Genomic DNA, 26,448 nt, shown 5'->3' on the forward strand with positions numbered 1-26,448 from the left:
CATAACAGTAGAGCAAGAGAGATACCTGGCTTCCTCCCTGCTTTGCTATATAAAACAAAGGCACAGATACCCAGTGATAGCAAAGCCGATTTACAGAGCAATCCCACTCCCTGACTAGGAGCAGCAGAGTGAAAAAGGGGCAGCAGAACCACTGCCACACCCAAAGTCCTGTGACTTGCTCCAGCTCGGGCAGAATGAGTGTGTATGGGTGTATAGGTGTGCACACTTGCACAACATTTCTGACATTTGTTTGCTTGCTTGTTTCTTTATGTAATTTATTTCCCATGCTCCAATATAGATGATCTCAGATAACAAGAATACAATTAAAAAATGACAAAGCACATTAAATTAAAACAGTGGAATTATCAAGCAGCAAATTCAGCCATCTCTTCCAGAGGTACTTAAAATGCCTGTCAGAGGGGAAAGGCCTGGGGCCAAACGATGTACAATGCTGGTGCCAGGCCAACCCCAAGGGACAGAATCACACAGGAGACCCCTTTATATTAGCGTAAATGCAGCCACAACCAGGATTTGGTGAGATGAAAGGTAAAATGCTAGTTCTTAGTGAACAAGATGCTCAGATTTGTCTCACCTATGTACCGAACCAATGGACCGAAACTGGATCCATTCCCCATGTTATTAACTGCTAGGCAGCAGTATGTCACGTTGTCCAGCATCTCATCAATTTTGAGGGTGCTCTTCGATGTCACTCTTCCGAAGGGAATTTCATGTGTTATCTCTGGGCTGGTGTCTTTTATAAGCAGGATTCCACCTTGGTCACATCTGCCGGACAGCCAAAGATGATGGAGATATTAATATGCTCATATTTGTTACTTTATTTATCAGCTTCTAAATTCTGCTCTATGAAGGACTGAGCTGTGTTCAGGTAGATTCAATGGACTGCCAGGCCTTTGACCTTAGGATCAGTGCAGCGTTTACTTGGGACAGACCCAATAAATAATAACAATTTATTACTTATACCCTACCCATCTGGGAGAGCCTTCCCAGCCACTCTGGGCAGCTTCCAACAGGATTTTTAAAAACACAATAAAAGATGAAAGATTAAAAACTTCCCTAGCGAACTCAGTAGTGTTACTTCAGGAAACTGTAGGGAATGCTATAACTTATCTCACCTGTCTGGATGAAGATTGCGAGGCAATTTATACCACTCAATGTGTGGAGCAGGATAACCACTGGCTTCGCACCAAAGGCTGCCGGAGCTGTTGTCCATCAGTTTAGCTGTAGGGGGAGCTGATTAGCAAAGGCAAAAGAGCTGTTAGGTAGAGCAGCCATTTGTATACCTACACATGACCTGGAAAAGCTGTCTGCGGACAAACGCCAGCTCCCTCGGCCTGAAAGCAGAGATGAGCGCCACACCCCATAGTTAAATTCAACTGGACTTAACCATCCAGGGGTCCTTTATCTTTTTACCTAAACTACCATTCTCAGGATTCTTGGAGGGGGGCGCTTTAAATGAATGATGCATATGCAGTCTTCATTTTCCACCCCATGCTTAACATAGGCAACATGAGAAATTGCATCATGAAATAATATGTAGTGAAACTTGGTGTATGGGAAAGTGGGTAACATGTAAGGGTAATGTGTGAGGTTTTACAATTAGGCAAGAATAACCAGCTGCACAAATATAAGGTGGGGGACACACCTGGCTTGCCAGTAGTACATGGGAAAAGAATCTAGAGGTCTCAGTAGACCACAAGCTTAACATGAGTTAACAGTGTGATGCAGCAGCAACAACAACAAAATGCTATTCTAGGCTGTGTTAGCAGAAATATAGTGTCCAGAGCAAGGTAACTAATAGAACCTTCTAACATTTACAATAAGCCCTGCTTATGCAGTGTACTTAGAATACACTCCATGTTTTATTTTGGCCACACCAAACCTGGCACCACAATCAGAAGGATATTAACAAGTAGGAACATGTGCAGATGAGGGCGACCAAGATGATAAAAGGGTCTGGAAAACAAGCCTTAAGAGGAACAGTTGAGGAAGTTGGTATGTTGAGGAGACTGAGAGAGATTTGAAAAGAGATATGATAGCCATCTTCAAATATCTAAAGGGCCATCACAAGGAAGAGAGAGCAAGGTTGTTTTCTTCTGCTCCAGAAGGATAGGAACCAATGGATTCAAGTTACGGGATTCTGACTAAACATCAGGAAGAACTTTCTGACAGTAAGAGCTGTCGACAGCGGAACAAACTCTCTCAGAAGATGGTAGACTCGCCTCCACAAGAGGTTTTAAAGCAGAGGTTGGAAGATCATCTGTCATGGATGCTTCAGTTGAGATTCCTGCATTGCAGGAGGTTCGACAATTGCAGGGTCCCTTCCAGCTCTGCAATTCCATGATTCTATACCAGAGTCTCAGATGTGGCCTTTGGAGCCAATCTATTCTGTAGCTGGTCACCACTTTATCCAAGCAAAAGCACAGTCAATATTTTCCTTTTGGTGTGGATTATTCCAATTCCCACTAGGAAAGGCTACTTCTGGCAATTATACTTCACTCTCGATCACTTGATCTATTCTTGGGGGCTGCTTTGAGTGTGTGTGGTTGTATCACTGCAATCACAATTCCTTTCGGTGTATTTTATTGTTATAGCTACAACATCACATTTGCTTACAGGAAGAGCAGAAAGGTCACCTGCATCCTTCACTTTAGCTTGTTGGTTGAGACTGAGTGTTCTGCTGTTCCTTCTCAACGTAGACATAACATTGGAAGAAGTGTGGTGGATGGAACACTTACTTTTCACTGAGATGTTGAAGGTGATGGATGCGTTGGCTTCACCATTATCTACAAAAAATGTGTATATTCCACCATTCTTTTCCTCCATCCTGTTCAGTTTGAGCGTATTGTTGTACCTTTTACAAAAAAAGAACAAATGCACAGGGTAGGGTCCTTTCAGAAGCAATCAGAATGGAAGCCTCTCAAATAGAGACCAGAGATAATTTTGCATTATCTATGGACAGGTGTTAGATTTCATAAATAGTCTATGTAGAAGCAAGAAAGAGGGCATTGCTCATATCATACCTTAGATCAAGTGTGGGAAACTTTTGGTCCTCGAGATGATAGAGCTACAACTCTCATCAGCCCCAGCAAGCTTGGCCAATGGAGGAGTTCTGTGCATCCCTCGTGCAATTAATTTATAGTTTGGAAAATCATTTAGGAGGAGGCACATTATTTCTTACCTGTTGTTGCCAGAAGTCATTTCCATATTGAGTGTGAAATTCTGGGAGCTCCTTGATGGGTTCATGTATGTCCATCTCTGTGTGTGAGGTCTAGGATAAGCCTCAATGAGCACGTGCAGGTTCAGGCTGCTGTGCAAATTTGTCTCTTGGCTTCTGTTCTGTATGGTGGACAAATGCACATAGCCACTCTCTGAAAAGAAAATGAATGAATGAAGATGTTGCACAGAGGAATTCTTTTTTTAATTTGTTTTTTAAACCTTTCTCCTAGGAGAAAAAGTTGGGACACAACTAGGATCAGTGTGGTTTTCCCCTTGTGATACCCACATGGAATTTGGCAACTTGAATAATCACAGTAATTGGACCTCCACATAGCAAAGCAGCAGTCTTCCAATGCCATAAGCAAATTGCTTAATGCAGGGATGGAGAAGCATAGGCCCATGGGCTAAATGTGGTCTTACAGGCTTCCTTGTCTGGGACTCTCCCTAAGCCATGCCTCTCCCCAGGCCACATATAACCTGTGATATTCAGGTATGGGTCTCAGTGGAAGTGAAGATGGTCCAGGAAGGCATAAATGATGGACCAGAAAGGCAAGAAGATGATTCATCCTTTTGTCTTCTGCCTGGATGAGAGCTCGAGATGGGTGAATTAAGCCTGCAATATTGAAGTCAAAAGGACATCTAAAGGACAGAGTTATTGTCTGTAGGAAATTGTGGTGGTGTTTCACCTAGAAATCTTATGGGGAGCAGTGAACTTGGGGACATATGTTGGGTTATGTATTGAATCCATTGTATTGAATCCATTGCTCTCATGTTAACCCAAATGCTCCTTTCTTAAACGCTTCCTGAAACAAAGCCCAGCTTAGGCACTCATTTAAATGTGTGCATTATCACTAGACTAAGTGTGCAATGATCATAAAGTCATAGAATTGTAGAGTTGGAAGGGAAACAGAGGGTCATCTAGTCCAACCACCTGCAATGAAGGAATCAGAAACCTTTGCCCAGATAAAACCTGTAGGAAGGGTCAACACACACCTCCCTTGACTGAGGTTTGTTTTTGTATTAAAACTGGGTGAGCTGTATTGTTGGGCTGCTGGGTTGTGAATGATGTTGAGAACTGGGCCCATTAGATATGAACAAGCTTTGCAGCATTTGATTTATTGTGGGGCATATCAGTCACTTTAAAAGTTGGTGGCAAATGAGTGAATAAGTGTGATCCATCCCGGATGTCTTGAGTGCTGCTGGGAACAAATTGGTAGGAGCAGGAAATATAGAATCCATGGAGTAAAAATACAGAGAATTAGGTTGCAGCTGAAGTACCATAGAAGGGGAAGCTGTGATTAACAATGAATGGAAATATGAGACTTGGAAAAATCAGCTGTTTTGCAGTCTAATTTTTTAAAATCTGCTTACAAAAACTTGGGTAACTTAGAATGATCACAATGAGTTTTTAGGGGGTACAGAGAATATGCTACATTTAGCCTGGAAAAATGTTACAAGTAGTTATATTGATTAATTAACCAGGATTTTAAAAGGAAAATAGAAATTGTAAATAAAAGGGGCGGGGGAGGTTGTGATTCTCTGAATTCATTAACAAACTTATTTCTTCTCCTTATAACTTGTGCATCCTGAAAAACGTAATAATTTCTGCCCTTGTACTTCATCTCCTTCATCAAGAGACTAGGACATCAAATAGATGTAAGACTTTCTCAAGGCCCTGAGAAACATTCTATGAAATTCTTTTAATGCATTGCTGCTTTCATTGTGTTAAGTGAAGGATGATAGCTCCATTACTAAATTGGGATCCCAGTTTGATTCCCAGTGAAACCTCAGTGGGGAAAAGCAGAACCCTAAGGCTCATTTCCCCAGGCTGTGTACATCATGACTTGCTCACCTATCACCTGGAGGGTGGCTGATGAACTACTAGTTCCTGCGGAATTGGTTCCCAAGCAAGTATATTCCCCAGTGTCTTCCAACCGTACTGCTGGAATGGACAGGGTATGGTCTGTGAAGTATTTTCTAGAGGTCACATTATAATCTTCCATTGGAAACAAGTTGACCTGTAAGCCAGGAAAGTTAGAAATGATGGCACATTTTGCAGACAAGTCGTCGTTTTAGTTGTCACCATCCTCACTTTAATTCATCTCATTTCATTAGTGCCCATCCTAGACCCAGTGTTGCTCCATCATCACCCAAAGGATTATACCTAAATCATAAAGTAAATATACACAGTAGGGTATTTATTTGTGATTATGCCTGCTCCTAGAGAATGGCAATGGCATATGAAACTATGGGCAGTATTCACCTAAATAAGTGCACAAGCAAATTCAACTTCCCCAAATGGCTGACACCAAAAGTTTCATACAGTTGTTAAATATTACGGGGGGTGGGGGAATGGATCCCTGCAGGACCCCACAGCACAACTGCCAAGGGACTGAGCAGAAATTTCCCATTACTACTGTCTCGGCCTTGTAGGTAGGAACACAACCACAGTGATACTGTGCCCCAACTTCCAACCCCGAGAGCTGGTCTAGCAGGGGGATAGCATGTTTTGATGGTATCAACATCTACTGAGAAAGCAAGGAGGTGGAGCAGGATAGCACACATGCACGTGTGTACACACACACACACACACACACACACACACACACACAAATATCCTTCTCCCAATGCACTTGATCAATCAGGGCAGCCAAAGCAACTTTGGTGCAAAGTCTAAGTCTGAATACAACCTGAAAATGATCTAGATCAGAGCTTGCCAAACTTTTCATGTTGGTGACACACTTTATAGACATGCATCATTTTGTTTAACAGTAATTCAGTGTTACTAGAAAAACCGGTGGGCTGCCCGCTCCCTTTCCAGCCCTGGGAGGAGTGTGGGGAGCATTCATGCAACACACTGCAGCCGACACACTAATGTGTCAGGACACGCAGCTTGGAAAGCTCTGGTCTAGATAACTAGCTTCTTCCAAGTGCACCTGAACCTAATTGCCACAAAAGGGGATATTCATAACTAGGTAATAATGACCATACACTTTTGTGTCTAGAGAGAGCTTTTGGAGTAGAAGGTGTACCACCACCTCATTTAGCATGGCTGACCCTACTCCATCCTTCAAGAAAGCCTTCACCACTCCACAGACTCAACTGTGAGTTCAGTTCCATAAAACTCTAAGGTTCATGCTCAGCAAAGACCAGATCAGCAGGGCTACATATGACATCCAGTTTAAAGTCGTGCATCAATTATCCCATGCCACCAAATCTCTCTGTTATCCCAGGTCTTTGCTGCTTCAGCCATAACAGACAGATCTGACTAAATACCTTTTAAAAATGACTTACATTTGCAGTGGAAGGATAGGTCCACTTTGCCTCATAGGAATAGGAGCGGGAACTTATTCTGCAGGTGATATTGAAAGGTTCTCCTTGTAGTCTCACATGATCTTTCGTTTTAATTGTGACAGATAAGGTGCTTGCTAAATCAAGCAAAAAAGAAAAGCAGTATGCTGATTAGCTACAGACTAAGTGAAGTAACGGGACGCGGGTGGCGCTGTGGGTAAAAGCCTCAGCGCCTAGGGCTTGCCGATCGAAAGGTTGGCGGTTCGAATCCCCGTGGCGGGGTGCGCTCCCGTTGCTCGGTCCCAGCGCCTGCCAACCTAGCAGTTCGAAAGCACCCCCAGGTGCAAGTAGATAAATAGGGACCGCTTACTGGCGGGAAGGTAAACGGCGTTTCCGTGTGCTGCGCTGGCTCGCCAGATGCAGCTTTGTCACGCGGGCCACGTGACCCGGAAGTGTCTCCGGACAGCGCTGGCCCCCGGCCTCTTCAGTGAGATGGGTGCACAACCCCAGAGTCTGTCAAGACTGGCCCGTACGGGCAGGGGTACCTTTACCTTTTTAAGTGAAGTAACAAGCAGCATTTTCAGATCTGTCAAGATTTCTTCAGCTTGTGCCATCATTTTTTGACTGTGTGGCCCACTCTTTAAACCACGAATTCAAAGTCAGCCCTCTTGCCAAAGAGCTGGCAAAGCAAAAATGCAGTGCCCTTTGACTTCAGCTGGCATAAGCAGAGTGGGTGCGGATGTGGCAGCAGCTATGCTGTTCTATGAAGTTCTGCCACTGCTGGCTAGGAGTTGGTTTGCCACCACTGCTATTTATAATTTGTTGCATTTATTGTGTGTTGCACAAAGCTGCATGCTCAGACACACTAGTCGGTGTTTGCAAAAGTGCCAATTTTGATGGATAGCTAAGTTTTGGTTCATATATTGTCCCAGAAAATGCAAATTAGCTAATTTCGTATTAAAATGTGAACTGAGCCAATTTTTTCTCCCATCTTTAGCATGGGTCCAGTGCAATGCAGCAAGAAGAAGAAGAAGAATAGAAGAAGAGTTTGGATTTGATATCCCGCTTTATCACTACCCGAAGGAGTCTCAAAGCGGCCAACATTCTCCTTTCCCTTCCTCCCCCACAACAAGCACTCTGTGAGGTGAGTGGGGCTGAGAGACTTCAAAGAAGTGTGACTGGACCAAGGTCACCCAGCAGTTGCATGTGGAGGAGCGGAGATGCAAACCCGGTTTCCCAGATTATGAGACTACCACTCTTAACCACTACACCACACTGGCTCTTTCAAGAAAAGGATGTGGAGTCTGGATGCAAGAAGGGATTGACGTTAAAATCCTTGCTCAGACATGAAAGCTGCACCGTGGATGCCTGTTTTCAATCTGCTTGTGAAAATTATCAGAGATCGCAAAGAAAGGAATATACGATAACAACAAGAAGAGAAAGAAAGTAATAAAGGACTATCTGGATAGAACTGTCTAATTAAAGCAGTAATATAAGTGATGTTTGGACTCGTTCGGAGTTTTGGACTCGTGCGGAGCTTGATGTATGGGTACCCCCAACAAAATTTAAAATTTGGCTGTATAATTTGGAACTAATGTGATTTGGATAATGTGATGTGATTGGCCTGTTAATAAAAATTATTAAAAAAAAAGAAAAAGAAAGCTGCACCTTGCCCTTGAAGTCTCCCTAGTTTAGCCTCACCCAATGCTCAAAGCTGTTGTGACAAGAGGTGACCTTTAGCACTCTTCCAGCACTGTGCTATCAGAATAACTACAGCAGCAACTTAGAAATACCTCACCCCACCCTGGTCCCCACCACTGCTGCTGCTGTGGCGCCACTGTAGAAAGAGCAACTGCAAACCTACCTTCAACAATAAGGCCTATTTTTGCTGAATCCACCCACCGTCCTTGCACCAGGGCACGGCACTTATAGAAGTTTTTATCACTCATGTTTACTCTGTGCATACGTATTCCCTCTTGAGCGTTGAAAGAGAATCCAGAGGAGATGTTGCGCGAGTCCGTCCACAGGGTAACGTTGCTTGCCAATTCTGGGTTAGCGATCAAGCACGGCAGCACCACATCCTCACCTTCTGTCACCCTAATGAAGGATTTAAGGACACACCAGGCTGAGCTGTGATCTGTGGAGGGAGGTGGAGAGAAGGGTCAGAAATCAGTTGTGAAGCTGAGGCCAGCATTTAGCAGATGTGCGTGTGGCAACTTGGAATACATTAGAAGCAACTGGAAGCAATGGCATCTACCTAGGCTCCCTCACGCCAAATTATCTGGGGAAATGACCCTAACTGAGTTTAGGTATCCTCTGCTATATACCCACATAACAATGTTCATGTATATTTATAGCTGAGCCAATGGGTTGAAAATTTGAAGTAAGAACGGCGCCATTTCACACACATTCATTGTACAACCTCTGTCTCTGGGGCGCAAGCCTGGGCAGTGTGTCTGGAGGTCCTGGGCTGCCCAGACAATAAGATCCTTCCTCTGGGCCTTATGGATGTGGTCCAAAGGAAAGGAAAGCAATACATTTGGCACCAGGAGTTGCCAGAAGGAGGCATACAAAATGCCGTCCAACCACCTTAAGGACTCCACTCTGGATTTGTGTAGAGTTTATGCCTTTTCTTCTCCTGATGATGTCCCACAAAGCAGCAGGTACAGATTTTTCCTCGGGGTTTGCTCCCAAAGCCTTTCTCACTCCAAAGTGTGTGTAGTCGCAAGGTAGGAGAGGTTTAGGATCAGAGTTTTCATTCTTTTCAGGTTGACGAGCCCCATCTGGCCCTCACTTCCCTCTACAGCATATGCAGAAACTGCCTTCTTGACCGTTGGACTCACTTATTGGTCTGTCGTCATGTGCAGGGAAAATCCCTAACTCACCGAGACCCATCAGCTACCCTCACTTGGCTTAGCCAGCCAGATAAAGCCATTCCTGAGGTGTGGCCCCTGTCACATGCCGACAGCTTCTAGGAGCCACAGGGGAGAGCTGAGAGCAGGGGGGCCAAAGATGGATAACTACCCACCAGACATACTGCCCCTCCCCAACACATGCAGTCAATCCACAATATTAACCAACATACAGATGGAGAGAGTTGGCTCCCACTCATGAGTCCAGGCCTTCTATGCTCCTCTACCATCCATTCGTTATGGTAACCAGCAGGCACCCATGCATTGAGGGAAACATCTATGGAGGGGAGCCTGCTGTATAGATACAGTTTCAAATCATGAGGAGAGACTATGCCTGTACAGCAAGCTGGCTGCAGAGGGAGGTTTCTAGGAGAAACTGCCCCACTCTTCCTTTTCAAACCGTTGTTAGCTACATGGAGTCAGTGCCTCCAAAGGGTTTCCCTAAGTGCATAGCCCTTGTCTGATATTTTGGAAGCATAGAGTGGGAACAGAGAGTGAAACTGAATGAAGTAGAATAGAAAAGTCTGGTTACCTTTCACACAGAGAGATACAGATGCTGTTTCCTCACTGGTACGGTTAACATAAGCACACTGGTAGTTTTTCTTTTCCTTGTAACTGGCCTTGGGTATGTAGAGGGTGCCATTGGTGTACACCACGATGTTAGACTCATTCCTTATGCCGACCCACTCCACACTAGAATTCCCGGAGCAATGCAAGCTTACCGGGTCTCCCTTCTCCACAATCACAGTGGGGAGATTAGGACTGATGGTAGGAGAGGCTGAACCTAGAAAGAAGAAAGACAGTGAGCAGCCTATGTATCTTCAGGTACCATTGGCAAATCTTTTTATTATTTATTAAATTTGTTAGTCGCTTTATCTTGCCCAAGGCAACCCTAAGCGACTTACGACCAAACAACTTGCACCCATTAGTCCTGAAATGAGTAAAATAAATGAAGATGACAGTGAGCCCTGTGACTTCTTTGCCTTGCTAGACTGCAGCCCAGATAAGGCTCTGGTACTCTGAAAAACATCCATATGGTATGCAAACACAATCCTCTGTATTCTTCTAGCAGCTCTTCCTGAATGGGCGTGTGTACTCATCATCTGGCATGGGCTGCGTAGTCAGAGGTTTCATTGCATGGATTGTGGCAAGATAGAAACAGAAAGATATTAAGCACTCCTAGAGTTTGAATTTATTGCTTTTCATGTTTTATACTGTATTTTATGCTTATTTTTTGTTGCATCAATTAAGTGTTTTAAATTTGTTGTTAGCTGCCCTGAGCCTGGTTTTCAGGAAGGGTGGGGTATAAATAAAAATTCATTATTTATTTATTATAGAATAATCAACGGTGTTGGTTTATTGTGTTGCCGCAGTTGCCTTGTGTATCACAGGTTTTAATTCCAAATGACTGAAAGTCAGGGGTTTTGTCTACAGGGGCTTCTGTGTGTTGAATTTTTTTTTACAATGGCTCTGACATTTGGATCTAGTCATACCTCATGTTGCGTCCACTTCAGGTTACGTCTTTTCAGTTTGCGTCCAGCGGCAACCCAGAAGTACCGGAACGGTTACTTCCAGGTTTCGCCGCTTGCGCAGAAGCGCTAAATGGCGCCGCGCACATGTGCAGCCTCAGCACTTCTGAATGCAAATGCTTCAAGTTGCGGACGTGCCTCTTGGACGGATTACGTTCACAACTCAAGCTTCCACTGTACATTGGGGTGGGCAGAGCTCCTGCACCTTAAATAGTTGTGCCAAAGGGAGAGTGAAAGGTGCAGGAGGCCTGTCTTCTTTTCCATCTGGCCATCGAGCCCCAGATGCCAGCTTTCTTATTAAGGATCCAAACTGGCTTCTTCCTCAGGCTGAATGAAATGGGAGGGGAAAGAAAGAAAGGACCATCTTCAGGCTTTTACCGTAGCTGAAGCCAATTGCCTTTTCTGCAGCGTCAGCAAGTTCTTTTGACCGCTGTTCATATTTATAATACAAGGATGAGGAAGTGAGAAGTGAATCAGCACCTCAAATGTGCTGAGGAAGGCATTGTGAATAATAGTTGCGGGGAGACAGACTCTGAAGTGCCCTTCAATAACAGAGGAAACACATTGAAGATAGTTTTCTCTGCTCTGGGCTCTGTGGCTCCTCTCTCTTCTTCCCACTCCTCATCGCTGCCGTTTAACCCCTTGGTATTCTTGTTCTTCCACTTCTGCTTTTTGCGTTTTACTCCAGATTGAAAACAAGCCCAAGATTACTATGTCAAATGTTCTTGTCACATTCGTGGCAATCCACTGAAAATGAATTCTGGCTTTCTTTCAATGTTAGGTTTAAAAAGTAAAATAAGAAAACACTTGGGTCATGGAAGTGTGTTAGCTCTGATTCAAATGATCTCAACATGGTTCTGCATTTAGCTTATCCCAAATAAAGTTTTGTCATTAGTGCCAGGGTTGCAGGGCACAGTCCTAGGAGCTTTGAGTTGCAGCTGAATCGCAGTAAGTCCCACTGATCTAAATGGGGCTTGCTTCTGATTCGACATGTACAGTATAGGGTTGTGCTGTTAGTCAAGTAATTGATTAGACTCTTGGTTAAAATTGCATACACTCTCATATAGATAAACCAACATAATTGTAATTATGTGTGGTGTAGTGGTTAAGAGCAGTGGACTTGTAATCTGGTGAACTGGGTGTGCTTCCCCGCTCCTCCACATGCAGCTGCTGGGTGACCTTGGACTAGTCACACTTCTCTGAAGTCTCTCAGCCCCACTCACCTCACAGAGTGTTTGTTGGGAGGGAGGGAGGGAAAGGAGATTGTTAGCTGCTTTGAGACTCCTTTGGGTAGTGATAAAGCAGGCTATCAAATCAAAACTCTATTAGAGCAATAAATCTTATTCAAAAATATGTGGGAAGTGCAATAAGCAGAATGGAACGTATTACCTTATTTGGTGGACATGTGATTGTGCACAAAAAGACTATAAGATGGTTATTAGAATAATAACAAATATACTGAGACATGAAGTTCCCTTAGATCCATTATTGCTATTCCTGAACAATATGCTACCTATCATAAAGAAAGACCTTAACAGCTCTTAACAGCTGCAATAATGCTAATGGCTCAAAATTGGAAAGTTACACTACTCCCTTATTTAAATAATGGCTTAATACAGTTTGGGATTTGGCTATAATAGCAAAAATAACATCTAAGAGTGAGAACTGCAAGTGAATATTGAAATAATTTATGAGAAAACTGGTTGCCCTATTTTACAATGCTGTCATGAAAATAATGACCTTTCGCAAAAGCAAATTCAAATAGGTTTTAATTTTTTTTAGAAGAAACACTGCAACTTTATGACAAGTCTTATATTCTTGCAAAATATTATGATCTGAAGTATTTTTTCTGGAGCAGTTATGTTGATTAATGTTAATCATTGTCAAATGATTAAATAAATTTAGTAATTATAAAGCTTAACAAAAAACTAAAGTGAGAAGCTTAATTAATAATGAGGCAGTGACTGCTCAATAATACTTTGGTCATGTTAATTATACTTTTTCTTACTTGCTATATAAAATGAAAAATTCCAAAATAAAAAAGTTTTCAGAAAAGCTGCTGCTCAGTTACAGTAATTGGGACACATTTTTGGTTTATAAAAAGATTTTAAAATAAATCTGTTTAATTAATTGATTAAACATTACATTGCTACCATTAAAGTATGTTGTTATTACCTTTCCTTTCCAATTTGTTTATAGTAGTTTATTCCTTTAGATGTTCCTGGACTACATCTCCCATCATCTCTGATCATTGGTCATGCTGGCTGGGACCGATCCGGAGGGCAACCAGTTCCCCATCCCTGCTCTAGGGGAAACTAGTTTAGTTGCTAAAAGAAGAGTTTCTTTACTTGAAATGTGTTAAGCCTCAAGAAATGCCACCACATAGCAAAATTTGACTGGCTATGCAGCTCTGTGACACCCTCATGAAGTTGGGAACTCTTCTTCCATGGAGGTTTGTAAACAGAGGTTGGGTGGCCATGTGCCATAGATGCTTTAGCTGAGATTCCTCCACTGCAGGGAGTTGGACTAGATGACCCTTAGGGGTCCCTTCCAACTCTATGATTCTAAGGTTCTATGGTCATTGTGTTCACAGTGGGATCTCTGGTTTGTTGAGATCACTCTCAGGAGGAGAAAGAAGCTCCGAACAAAATGGCAATATGACAAAAGGGAAATAAAGAACAGTAAGCAGATTTAGTGAGGGGTAGATATATTTTTGCTCTCAAATTAAAATGGGAAAACATTTGGTGGATTCCTAATAAAATCATACAAAATATATCAATGTATAAATTAAAATCCAGATCATACCCTAATCACTATAATCCCTAGGAATGCAAAAGAGGTGTTTCTATTTGATCTGTTTGTAGCGTGTTCAGCTTTATGCTGCAATATTTGTTGTCTTGCATGGACTATTTTAAAGATTTTTAAATATATTTTAGAATATTTTAAAATTCTTTTGTTGTATTTTTGCATTGTTTCAGTTGTTCAAGCCCCAGCCTGGAGCTGGTGCAGGGATTGAGCCCAAATTGGGCCTGATGCCCCCATTTGGCGGGTATCTATGAGCTTCTGCTGGTGTGTGTGGGGGGGGGGAATCCCACCAATAGTACTTCCACCTGCTTGTTGGATGGGTGAAGCAAGGAGCTCTGTTCCGGTGGAGTGGCACTGCCATCAATATGTGGGCAGTGGTTGGCAGAGTCTAGGGCACCTTTGTCCGATTGAACACACACACCTAGCCCTATGCAGAGGGGGTTGGGACTGCAGCTTCAATCTTGTATTTTCTACATTGTGAGGAATCTTCTCCTAAAAAGTGGGTTTTTTATTCAATTTACTAAATGAATGAATAACTAAAAAGGTTAAAGTAATTTCAAGATTTTTTTTTAAAAAAGGATGTCCTTAATGGGACAACAGATCTTAAACCTGGTACCTTTCACAAAGCTCAATGTAATAGTATAACAGATGTGAAATCACCATCCTATTTTATGACTGTTAGAAGTAGCAAAGAAAGAATAATTGAATAGAAATAGAAATTGAAGTATAATAGTACGGTATCAAAAACAGCATAGATCTACTCTTAATGGTGATGATGATGATGAAGAAGAAGCTCAAAGCACACAACTAATTACATGAGTCAATTTTGACTCAGTTGCATTCTTGTGTGAATATCACAATGAACAAGTTGAAACCACCACCACAATTTGTCAAATAAAAAATAATCCCGTATCTTAACAGCATCTTTCTCTTCCAGTTATTCTAAGTATGTAATGTTTTAATTGTACAACTTGGCACACAAGTCTAGAACAGGGCTTTTCAATCATTCTATGTCTCATTATCATTATTGTTGTTGTTATACTCCTTCCACATCAATTTTCCTTAAAAGCCTTGTCTGTAGCTTCTTCGCAGCCTTGTCTGGGCTGAGAACGTGCCCTAAAAATAACACCCCAACTTTCTAGGACTGCTACATGTCCAGATTTTTCAAGACATTACCAGGATTTTAGTGGCGGAATTGACGTCCAGGGGGAATTTCCGAAAGGCGGCACTTTGTCCTGGACCTTAAGCAAGTAAAAAACAACCACTTTTTGTTGTAAAAACTGTCCCAATGGTTGCGCATTTCAGAGGAAAATATGTAACATTTCTTTTCAGGAAGTTTGCTGCCATTGAAACCCTGATACAGTTCTAAGGAAGCCCAGAGTTCTCCAGAACAAAGTTTGAAAACTGCTTAAATTGTGCAAATTAAACTTGGACTAAGGCTGCTTGCACACCATACATGTCAGCCACAATTAAAGCACATCCTCCCTCCTAAGACTCCTAGGAATGGTAACTTGCTAGGGCTGCTGGGAATTGTAGCTTGGTGAGGGGTAAACTACAGCTCCCATGATTCTTTGGGTGGCGGTGTGCTGTAAATGTCTGGTGTGTGTGCAGCTTAAGTAAAGAACTTACAAATTCTGGATAAAGAGCCAGAAATTCTGGTCTGTTGGTATTATCAAGTCAGGACTTTGGCGCAAAAAAAGGAGAATGAAAACATGGCTGGTTTATCTAATTCTGAAGTAAATGAAGTAATACGCAATCACCATCTAACAGGCAAGACTACAAGTCCAGAATCTAAAATAATCTAACTGCACCACTTTCCTGATCAAAATTCACTTCAGAATCCATCTTTTTGATAGGAGGTGAACTTTTATGAAGCAGTGGAATAGTTCCATACAGAGAGAGTTGCTAGCGATTGGTTGCTACGTTTGGGAAAGGGTTATCTTAAGGGCTCGATTAGTGCTTTTCCACAGCGGTGGCACAGCGAGCCTAAGCCTTGAGAGCAAAATAAAAAATAATAAAAACAAAACAGGACTTTGAAAAAGTGCATAAAATTGCAGAGGCATTGATGGGGAAGACTTGTGCTGCTGTTCACGAGCACCAGCTGTGACACTTTTGCAACCAGATTTCATACAGCGCTTGTGCATGCAACATGTGTGTGAAGGACAGTCTTTTTCCAGCGACTTGATTTAGTGCCAGGACTGCCAGAAAACAAACGTTCCTCTGAAATGGAAGCACTTGACAAAATGTCACCCCAATTAGAGTGACCAGGGATGGGGCAGATTCCTTAATGCCTCCCACCAAAAAGACTCTGGAACTCCTTCCCCAGGGAAATATGCTCAGCCCCCAGAGTGTATAGTTTTAAGAAACAAAGTCTTTTTAGAAGTCAAAATGTCTAGTAAACCAGATTGGTAGCTGGGTTTCTATGGAAGGTTTTCGGCGAGCCAACATGAAAGTAATGTGGGATTGAAGATTGGAGTGATCATTCTCAGATACAGTGGTACCTCAGGTTACATACGCTTCAGGTTACAGACTCCACTAACCCAGAAATAGTACCTCTGGTTAAGAACTTTGCTTCAGGATAAGAACAGAAATCGTGCTCCAGCGGCAGCAGGAGGCCCATTAGCTAAAGTGGTGCTTCAGGTTAAGAACAGTTTCAGGTTAAGAACGGACCTCCGGAATGAATTAAGTACCTAACCCGAGCTACCACTGTATTATGGCAGCAGACAAAGCTGTATTATAACTTTTAAATAAATGTGTGTTTTTATTTTAAAAAATCACCAGGAGTTTAGGTGAAGAGATTTATTAATTCTTCTGTTTTACTAATCAGCAACTCTGTTTACTCTGGGAATTTCATAGTGCTTTTATCTGCATTTCTTTTTTGTATTTCTCTCTCTCTCTCTCTCACACACACAGACCTGTTTTCATTTTTTGTGCAACTGCCTTAGGCAGTGCTATTTTTTCTTAAAAAAAATGTTTAGGGTAGGGGTACTCTCATTTCGACTCAAGAAAATCACCTTTTTATAGTTCAAATCAGGAAAAATAAATACAGTAAATGGACAAAAGTACAAAGATTCACAAAATGTTTAGGGTATGCGTACCCCTGTGTGTCCCCAGAAAGAAAGCACTGGTCTTAGGTCAATGTTGGCAGAAAGGTGGGGCAAAAGCCTAATGAATAACAAAATCTACTAGGCACCGCACATTTCTCATGCAGAAGAATGGATCCATTTTAACAGTACCGAAACCTTTCTAGCTGTTGACTCTTGAGAAATCAGGTGCATAGACCTGTACTGGTTTTGAAGGCTCTGTGATGGCAGGAATGTTCCCAGGACAATGCTATCTCACTTCTCCCTGCCCTTCCGTCCCATGCCCCAAACTTCTCTCAATTTTGTGTGCACGGTACAATCCTAAGCATATGTATTCAGAAGTAAATCCTAATAATTTCCTCCACTTCATGTTACATGAAAACCTTGATGACTGATTGAGAATGCAATCATTAAGCTTACTATCTATGCAGCAAATCAGGACTGCACACAGAGGGATTCTTGGTGCCTTGCCCTCAACCAGGGATGGTAGCAGTGCCTGCCATCATGTGCAGACATCTGCCCAATGCTCAGCACCCTGGAAGTGACCCACCGGCATTGGGGATTGAGTTGGAGGCTCTCACACACCTGGCACCAGCACACCTGCCAGTTTTACATTTCCACTGTGGAGTGATGCTACATCAGGGGATTGCAAGAACATCAAAATGTTGGGCGGCTTTGCAGGTACTGCCCACTGGATGTGTGAATGCTTTGCTGGGGGCAGGAGTAGAAGGTGGCCAGTCTCTCCCCCTCCCTAACTGGGAATTGTCTCTGCTCCTTAACTGTGGAACATCTGTATTCATGGACATAGCCAGAAACAGCGTAATTTTTAAATTTATGACTGTAGGTGGTATGGGATAGAGAGTGACTATGTGAGATACTGGTGACTCAGTCATTGTTAAGTGGAGGAGCACGATGATTTATTGTCATCTGGTCCAGACTCTTCAGATATCCCTCCATCGGTCGGATGATTTATATATGAATTGGCCTTTGGTTCCAGATGAAAATAAAGCATCCTTGGTCCAGCCACGAGTTGACTATATATTAGCTCTCAGCAGTGCTTTTTCCCTAGAAAAATGGGTGCTGGTACTCACCATGAAGATGTTACACTAAGTGCCACACTTTTTAACAACAACAAAAGGTGCCAATACTGTGTATGCTTGAGTACTCCCTGAAAAAAAGCACTGGCTCTCAGAATTCAGAGGCATGGATGAGCCAGGGAGAGTTTACACACATCAGTCTTCTTGGGCTGAGTGCACATATGTTCCCAAGGAGGGGACAGCATTAGAGAAGATGGAAACATCTTCGCCCATGCTTCCTCAGAAAAGGAGAGCACACAGATATCTATTGCTACCCTTTCTTGTCTCTGATGCCAAAGGATATTAAAGCGGGGCTCGGAAACACCAGGTGTGAAGGATCCTGAAAGGGAGCCACCTTGCTAACCTCAAAACTGGCCAGCTGGGCCAGAAAGGGTGGGGTTGGGGAGGAAGTGAATGTCTTCATAGTCCCACTGATCTCTCCTGCTTAGACACGGGACACATCAGAAGCATACAGAGGATATTACATTCCTTGCCTACTCAGAATTGGAATAGGGGCAGAAGCTGACTTTGGGGTATTTATGTAGTTAACTCTTCTTACAAGCTTAAGGTATACTTTGTAGACCAACTGTATTAACTATTATACTATTATATGCATGATATTCAGCTATACTGGTGTCATTCAATCGTGGATTTAAAGTTATTATTATAAGTAGTAGTAGTAGTAGTAGCAGCAGGACACCAATGAGAATGTATAGTCAGCTTCTGCAGTTTATTCAAAATACGGATAAATATATTTGCTGCCATTTCTTAAGCTGATGAGAATGAATTTTCTCATGAGCTTTCAGAAAACGTCACTGACCCCGTTCCTCCCCTACTTCCTTTATACTTTCAGTAACTTCTGGCTATCACTTTACCACATTACCACATTGCATAAGTGACCTTCAGTTACTGTCCTGCTGGCCCATTTCCACCCCCTCTCTCTCTTCCAGTGAAGCCATTTCAACCAGGCACATAACTCTTTCACCCTGCTGTTTGCAGTTACATTTGGACGCTAAACCAGAACAATCACATTTTGACATGTGTTGAAGTTTTCCACCTTAACCAAAAAGTTTTCCAGCCTATACAGTAATGACTTGGTTATATTGCTGCCCGCATTGTTCTTAGCTTTTTTTGTTGCGGCTGCTACAGTATTAGGAGCCAACTTGGAGAGGTTGCACCCTAAAGGTGGCATATGAACGCTACTCTCTTTCGCAGCAAACCTTTGATTGCGTCTGCCTTTTGAGGCCATCTACAATTGTGTGCATTATTGATGTGCACTATTTATTCACGAACAATAAATATGCAGAATTCTGTGACTGGAAGCTTTCTTTCTTTTGTGGAAGCAAAAATTTAGAAACTATGGGGTTGTTATTATTATTTTTTAAGTGTGCATGTGGAAGGGATGGAAATAGGAACAAGATGGAAGAGTGATATTCATAGAAAGTTGAAGGGAAATAGGTCAGTTAAGCAGAAAAGAGGCTGTTGTGGTTATTCACTATTATTAAATGTATTAGTTGCTTTTTACACCGAAGTGTCTGCAAGAGACTTACATGATAAAAACATTAAACCAACAAAACAAAATTAAAGCCAAATATAAAAGCAGCAATAACACAGGACTTCAGGTGCTTATCCATATATATAGAGAGAGAGAGAGCGCAAATCCTACCCACACCCCTCTTAAAAGGATGAGCACAAGAATGAGGCCACAGACATACAGTAACTAGCTACCTCCACCCCCACCCCAATTTAGGAACCTCAGGACTGGATAAATGCTTAAAAACTGACCATGATTGTGCCAGGCATGCTTCCCTGGGGAGAGAATCCCAGAATGCCTGTTCTCATGTTGTCACCCTATACACCTCCCTCAGAGAAGACACATGGGGAAGGACCTCAGGCGATGAATGCAGGGTCCAGGTTGGTTCACTCTCCCTGAGGCTAAATAAATTAAAAAATTGTCCAGTAGCACCTTAGAGACCAACTAAGTATGTTCTGGGTATAAGCTTTTGTGTGCATGCATACTTCTTCAGCTACCCAGAACAAATTTAGTTGGTGTCTAAGGTGCTACTGGACAATTTTTTAAATTTTTTTATTTCTTTTGACTGCGTCAGACCAACATGGCTACCTACCTGAATCTCTCCCTGAGGCTGTCCTTGAAGTACTGAGGCCCTGAGCTGCAAAGAGCTGCAGCACTTTGAATTGTAGGGTTTGGGGAAACTTGGGACTGAGTAGACATCCCATGCCTTAACCACTGGGCACCTTCCAAGATCCTCTCTAATTTATTAATTAAAAACATATAAAGATATAATAAATTGACTCTGGCCCTAGTCCAGTGGTTAGCTATTTAAAAAACAACATCTAAGAACAAACATGATTAGACGTCTGACAAAGAAAACCTCTAGTCACTAGTAGATGGGAAGTATCACATTCAGTTCTCTTTCTGGAGTGTAAACCTAGTCTCTGATCTTAGAGACCATCTTAAACTGCTTAGAGATTGTCTTAAGTATGAAACAGTCCATGAATATATTAAATAAAATGAGAAATAATGCAACATTGATGGACTTCATCCTCTCCGAGAATGCACATCGAGTCAATTTATGTAATCCCCACAGTATGCCTACCATTCAAACTGTGAGAAATACTAGAGCCACTTTTTAGAACTATCGTACGGGGCGGGGGGGGGGATAAACTTCACACCTGAGTATTCAATTTGTGGACAAAAGGCTGATATGACCTAACTATGGAAAAGTGAAGCCAATCTTAAAAACAACTTCTGAAAACGACACAAATATGAATTGGCGACCAAATCCCAAGTAACAGTGGAAAAAGAACAAACTTTGACAGAATCATGCAGTTTCAACAGATAAAATTACTGTTATTGTAATAATTCAGAGATGTTTCTAATGCGTACTGATATAAGAAGCTCCCTTATACTATGCAACATGATTGCTTTTCTAGACCATTCGTGAGCCGCCCAAAGCTACCCTGGTGTCCATGCAATAGAGAAAAAGCAAACCTACCATGCCAGATATCAGCTGCTACCAAGAGCGTCAGGATGGCTGGGCCCACTGGCCCTGGAATAAACGTGCCCATCCTGCACAGGACAGGTGTGCTGTGGTATTAGAATCGTGCCAGGGCTTTGGTCCAGTGGATCTTCTTTAGGAGAAAGAGAGATAGATGAGGCAGAAAATACTGCTAAGCTTTTTTCAGTAGTGCGTTCTCTGTGTCTGTTTCCCTCTTTGGAGTGGGAACTTCTCCTTTTTCTGAAATGACCACAAGTTAGGAAATTCCTAATTTTTTTAGTTAAAAAAAAAAGAGCAAATGAGCAAAGGCGTGTGTGTCACGAAAACTCACCAGTCGTAGATGGGGAGGGGAGGTGCAGCTGCATTGTGATGCCCCATTTAAAGGGTTAACCCTTCATATAGGTGAGCTTTGCCTATGTTGTCATGGACAACAATCCGAAAGGATCTCTTGCGAATAGGGATGGACGAATAGATCACTTTCGGTTTCACTTGCTTTCTCAATTTCTAGCATTAACTCCAGTTCACCAAATTTCCATATCAATTTACTTTTTTTAAAATAAAAAAATCCATTTTAGTGCACCTCACTCCTAATAAACATTGCACACATTTCCTTCTAAGATGATGCCTTTCTGTATGCTGTTTACACCAATGTATTCATTTTTATGCACTTTCCTATAATATGCATTTTTTAAGTTGGAGAACTGCATCACAAAATCTGAAGGATTGCTGTGTTTCCATTTGAATATTGTTTAGGGAAGTGTAAATCAGGTAGGTTTGTCTTAACGTGTGAACTGAACCAAAGTTCTCTCCCATTCCTGCTGGCAAACTAGTAAACTTCTCTGGCCTCTCATCGCAGAACAAATATAAAAATGTTGCAGAGGGAGCTTTTAAACCGACCCCTGGGGAAAAGCTGGTGTGAGCTGGGAGGATGAGGGTAGAAATCCAAATCATTCAGATGGGGAACAGGGCAGAACTAGGCAATGAGTGCATAGTAGGGCTTAATAGCCACCCAAGGATCTTTAGGGGGAAATGCTCGTGGCAAACATATCTGCAGAAGTAACCGCTTTTATATGGTAATGATAGAAGCCTCCAATACAAGATGAGGGAGCTGGGGTGTTTGGTGTTAAAGGGGAACATAGGAATAGTGGCATAATGGAAATCTGGTGAAATGGAGAGAACCACCAGGACATACTGTGGTACCTCAGGTTACATACGCTTCAGGTTACAGACTCCGCTAACCCAGAAATAGTGCTTCAGGTTAAGAACTTTGTTTGAGGATGAGAACAGAAATCGGGCTCCGGCGGCGCGGCAGCAGCAGGAGGCCCCATTAGCTAAAGTGGTGCTTCAGATTAAGAACAGTTTCAGGTTAAGAATGGACCTCCGGAACGAATTAAGTACTTAACCTGAGGTACCACTGTAGTTATTTCTTGACACAAACACTATAGGAATGGCAGGGCACATGGTCATTAAAAGAACAGGAGGTGCGGTATGTCGGAGAGGCCTTTGGGTCCCATCTTGCAGGAGTTGCCTTATGTTCTTATTATATATTGTTTGCTCTGGGTTCACTAATGAACAAGTTAGGTGAAGCTCTGCACAGCTTGCGGTTAAAGAAAAGGCTGACATGGGGATGGAAGCACAGGCCAAGGACCCCCTTTACCTTCCTTGGTGGATTTTCAGATTGGTCAGCATTAGCAAAATGGGAAGTAAGTGGGAGGAAGCATCTTTCCTTTACAGTAACCTTAAGGGTTTTGTTTACAACGACAGATATGGGACCTGATCTGTCTATGCATATGCACAAAAGCTTCTACTGTGTGTACAGAGAGCTCCACCACTACCCTGAAACATCCAATAATTGTGCCACTATGCTGATTAGGAGGTTTGGGACGACGACTAAACCCAGCCCTCTGTTTCCCCCCTCCCAAACCACAGATAGGTTCAATAACGCTGGACTGGAAAGAGTCACTGAATTTGTGCATAATGGTCCTCAGCCTGCTAGGAATATGTGTATGGAAGCCTGGATCAGTGTATCTCATGGTTGAATATCTCTTGGTTGTACTTTTATTTGGTATTGTTTTGATTGGTTCTGACTCCCAAATGATGTGCCACACCCCATTGTTGCATTCAGCCAGAGAAGCAATCGTAGACCTAAAATTGTAATTTAGGGGATTTGGCATACAGTGTTATTTATTATCTCCCTATATTTGGCAGGTGTGGCTTATTTGCATTTAGCAGTATTTCAACTGATGGAATTTGGTCATTGAAACCCCATGAAACGATTACAGTATTGTGAAGTAGTTAGAGCAATGGATTTGGGCGAGGGGAAAACCTGCATTTAAATCTCCAGTCAGCCCTGAAGCTCACTGGGTGACCATTGAGCCAATCACTGCACCTGTCAGCCTAACTCACCTCATTGGGTTGTTGTAAGGATATAATTGGATACTGCCCTAAGGCAGTAAGAAGAGCCTTGCTAGACCAGACCAAATTATCTTCATCTAGCAGCCTGGCCAGTAAGATGCTTCCTGAGTAAGGACAAACAGGGCATGAAGTCCCTGAGCTCCTTGGGGAACGGGCAGGCCATAAATGTGATAAATACATAATAAAGCACTTGCATTTCAAAGTCAACATTGACATTTCAGATGCAAACTGGAAAGCCAAAATCTGAAATGCTGGCAAATTTTGAATAGTTGCAGAAACGCTCCTTTCATTTTCAGCAGGAACACTTCAGAATGATAGCTAGGACCAAAATGCAATGGCCCCTATCACCCCTAAGCTAGCCCGGGGGAATCCATGCTTTTCTGCCTGATGTTGATGAAACCAATGAGTCACCCATGAGGGAATTGTTGTCAGTGTTGTGAAAAATCAAGAGCAGGCTGGCTTTTTGACACACAACTCTGTCCCCATTCCAAAACAAGCAATGAGGAATCCTTTGTCAGCTGCATCTGATCAACTAGTGTACTGTTCCAGAGATCAGCAAGGGCATTTGTTGAGCTGAAAGGCTCCTTTCCTTTCAGTTCATCGTTGGAGTCAGCCACCTCATATCATTGGGCATCTGCTAGGGCAACTATGCCCTGCCAGGGGGCACTGCTGATACCTGCCCTAACCCCCACACTCTATTAATTATTAGTATTATTAGTATTATTATTATCCTTTCTATACAGCTTTATATTTTTTTAGGTGGAGGGGACTCAAAACAGTTTACAACCTATATCAAAACATCAAATAAAACAATCCAGAATAAAGCATTGCTGAAGAAAGTCAAATGCAAAGTATACATTCAAAGCTACATATTTTAGTTTCCTATTATCTTAAAGATTTCAACTACTGAATGCACAGTTAACAAAAAAATTATCTTAAACATTTCAGAAGAAAACATCACTAAAAGAAGTCATATATAAATACACATTTAAAACGGCAGTGAGAGAATAAAATATTAAGCATTGAACCTATCTGCTGCTGTTGCTGCCAATGGTGGGCGGTGGCTGTGGAAGCTCAGGCTCCATGACGTGGGTCTGCACTAAGAGACAGCCAAGATGGCCTCTGGCTTCTTCAGCACCCTCAGCTTTTGCAGCTGGAATCAATCAAGGCCCCTCCCTCCCAGGCCAGGTGGGAAAAGGCCTGTAAGGCAGAGAGCAGGTCTTCCAGGACTTAACAGCCTAGATGTTCTTTAAAATATGTGGTCTCACAAGAAGTACCACACAGCTGGATCTCACCACCCTTTTAATTTCCCAAAATGCTGCTGACCTAGTCTCACTGTGGGGCATAGTGAGAAATTAAAAGGTTGCCCAGTTCAGTATGTGAGCATTGCCACCACAGTCAGGTATGCTCATCAGAGTCCACCAGAGGACATTTGTACCCTTAAAATTACAGCCGGTCCTATTTATGCTGCAATCCTGTCCACATTTACCCATTTGCTCACTGTGTCCAATTCCGTGCACCACAGTTTAAGAAGGATGTTGACAATTTGGAACGTGTGCAGAGGAGGGCAACCAAGATGATCAAGGGTCTAGAAACTAAGCCTTATGAGGAGCACTTGAAGGAGCTGGGTATGTTTAGCCTGGAAAAGAGGAGACTAAGAGGAGATATGATAGCCATCTTCAGGAAGGGGACAAACTGAGATTGCAGAGTTTTGAGAAATTAAAAGGGAAGGTGAGAGATTGGTTGCACTATCACCAAATAAATGAAGTGTTTAAATTGGACAGTAAAATTGGCTTCCAGGTGGAAAAATCAAAATTGGAGACTGAATTGTTAGAATCCAGTACTAAGAATTTGTCAAAAATGTACAACTTGCTGTTGAAATGGAATACACAAGATGAAACGGTTAAATCAAGTATGATTAAATGGGCTCAGGACATTGGTCATAACATTTTGTTTGCTGATTGGGAAAAGTTGTGGACCACCGGGATGAAATTTACGGCATGTAATGCCTTAAGAGAAAATATTATGAAAATGATCTATAGGTGGTACATAACCCCAGTCAAGCTTGCAAAGATTTACCATTTGCCTGATAATAAATGTTGGAAATGTAAGGAAAAGGAAGGTTCATTCTTTCACCTCTGGTGGACGTGCCCGAAGATTAAGGCATTCTGGGAAATGATCTATAATGAACTGAAAAAGGTATTTAAATATACCTTCCCTAAGAAACCAGAGGCCTTTCTCTTGGGTATTGTCGGCCAAGGGGTGTTAAAGAAGGATATAACCTTTTTTATGTATGCTACAACAGCAGCAAGAATACTCATTGCAAAGTACTGGAAGACACAAGATCTACCCACTCTGGAAGAATGGCAGATGAAGGTGATTGACTACATGGGCCTGGCAGAGATGACGAGCAGAATCCGAAACCAGGGAAGAGAAGCAGCGGAAGAAGAATGGAAAAAGTTCAAGGACTATCTAAAGAAATATTACAAAATTAATGAAAGTTAGAATGATGTTGGACTGGAAAGTAAATGGTTACTATTAGCAATGGTTAAGACAAGGAGAATAAGGAAGAGTAGCTTAAACTTAATTTAAAATAAGGGAAGATTTGCTGAGTAATTGATTAGAATCTGGAATACAGAAAAGGGAGGCATGAGGAAGTCGGGGAAGAAAGGTATAAGAAACTAAGATATGAAATGGTACTTGTTTCTTGTTTTGTTTTTGTTTTTGTTTGTTTATGTATTTGTTGTGTTTATGTTATGTTATGTTTTTATGTGGTTATAAAAACTTCTTAATAAAAAATATTAAAAAAAAAAATATGATAGCCATCTTCAAATATCTTAAGGGCTGTCACATGGAGGAGGGAGGGTGCTTGTTTTTTCCTGCTCTGGAGGGTAGGACTCAAGGCAATGGATTCAAGTTACAAGAAAGGAGATTCCAACTAAACATCAGGAAAAACTTTCTGACAGTAAGAGCTGTTCAGCAGTGGAACAGACTCCCACGAGAGATGGTGGACTCTCCTTCCTTGCAGGTTTTTAAGCAGAGCTTGGATGGCCATCTGTCATGGAAGCTTTAGCTGAGAT

At 42.2% G+C, this 26,448-nt stretch overlaps 1 protein-coding gene across 1 annotated transcript in view; it reads right to left on the reverse strand.

Moving 5' to 3' along the window:
* The window catches only part of CSF1R (colony stimulating factor 1 receptor), a 38,476-nt gene extending 17,278 nt beyond the window's left edge, over positions 1-21,198 (reverse strand). Inside the window, exons 1-9 of the mRNA XM_053377015.1 lie at positions 20,951-21,198; positions 9,973-10,224; positions 8,393-8,665; positions 6,532-6,665; positions 5,090-5,255; positions 3,200-3,389; positions 2,757-2,872; positions 1,134-1,251; positions 593-783 (exon numbers count right to left, since the gene is read on the reverse strand). Coding sequence (XP_053232990.1) covers positions 593-783; positions 1,134-1,251; positions 2,757-2,872; positions 3,200-3,389; positions 5,090-5,255; positions 6,532-6,665; positions 8,393-8,665; positions 9,973-10,224; positions 20,951-21,023 — 1,513 coding nt within the window. The 5' untranslated portion in view covers positions 21,024-21,198. The remainder of the gene's footprint in view (positions 1-592; positions 784-1,133; positions 1,252-2,756; positions 2,873-3,199; positions 3,390-5,089; positions 5,256-6,531; positions 6,666-8,392; positions 8,666-9,972; positions 10,225-20,950) is intronic.
* Between the last annotated feature and the right edge of the window lie 5,250 nt (positions 21,199-26,448).

This window comes from Podarcis raffonei, chromosome 2 (assembly GCF_027172205.1).
Source record: "Podarcis raffonei isolate rPodRaf1 chromosome 2, rPodRaf1.pri, whole genome shotgun sequence".
Taxonomy (NCBI): domain Eukaryota; kingdom Metazoa; phylum Chordata; class Lepidosauria; order Squamata; family Lacertidae; genus Podarcis; species Podarcis raffonei.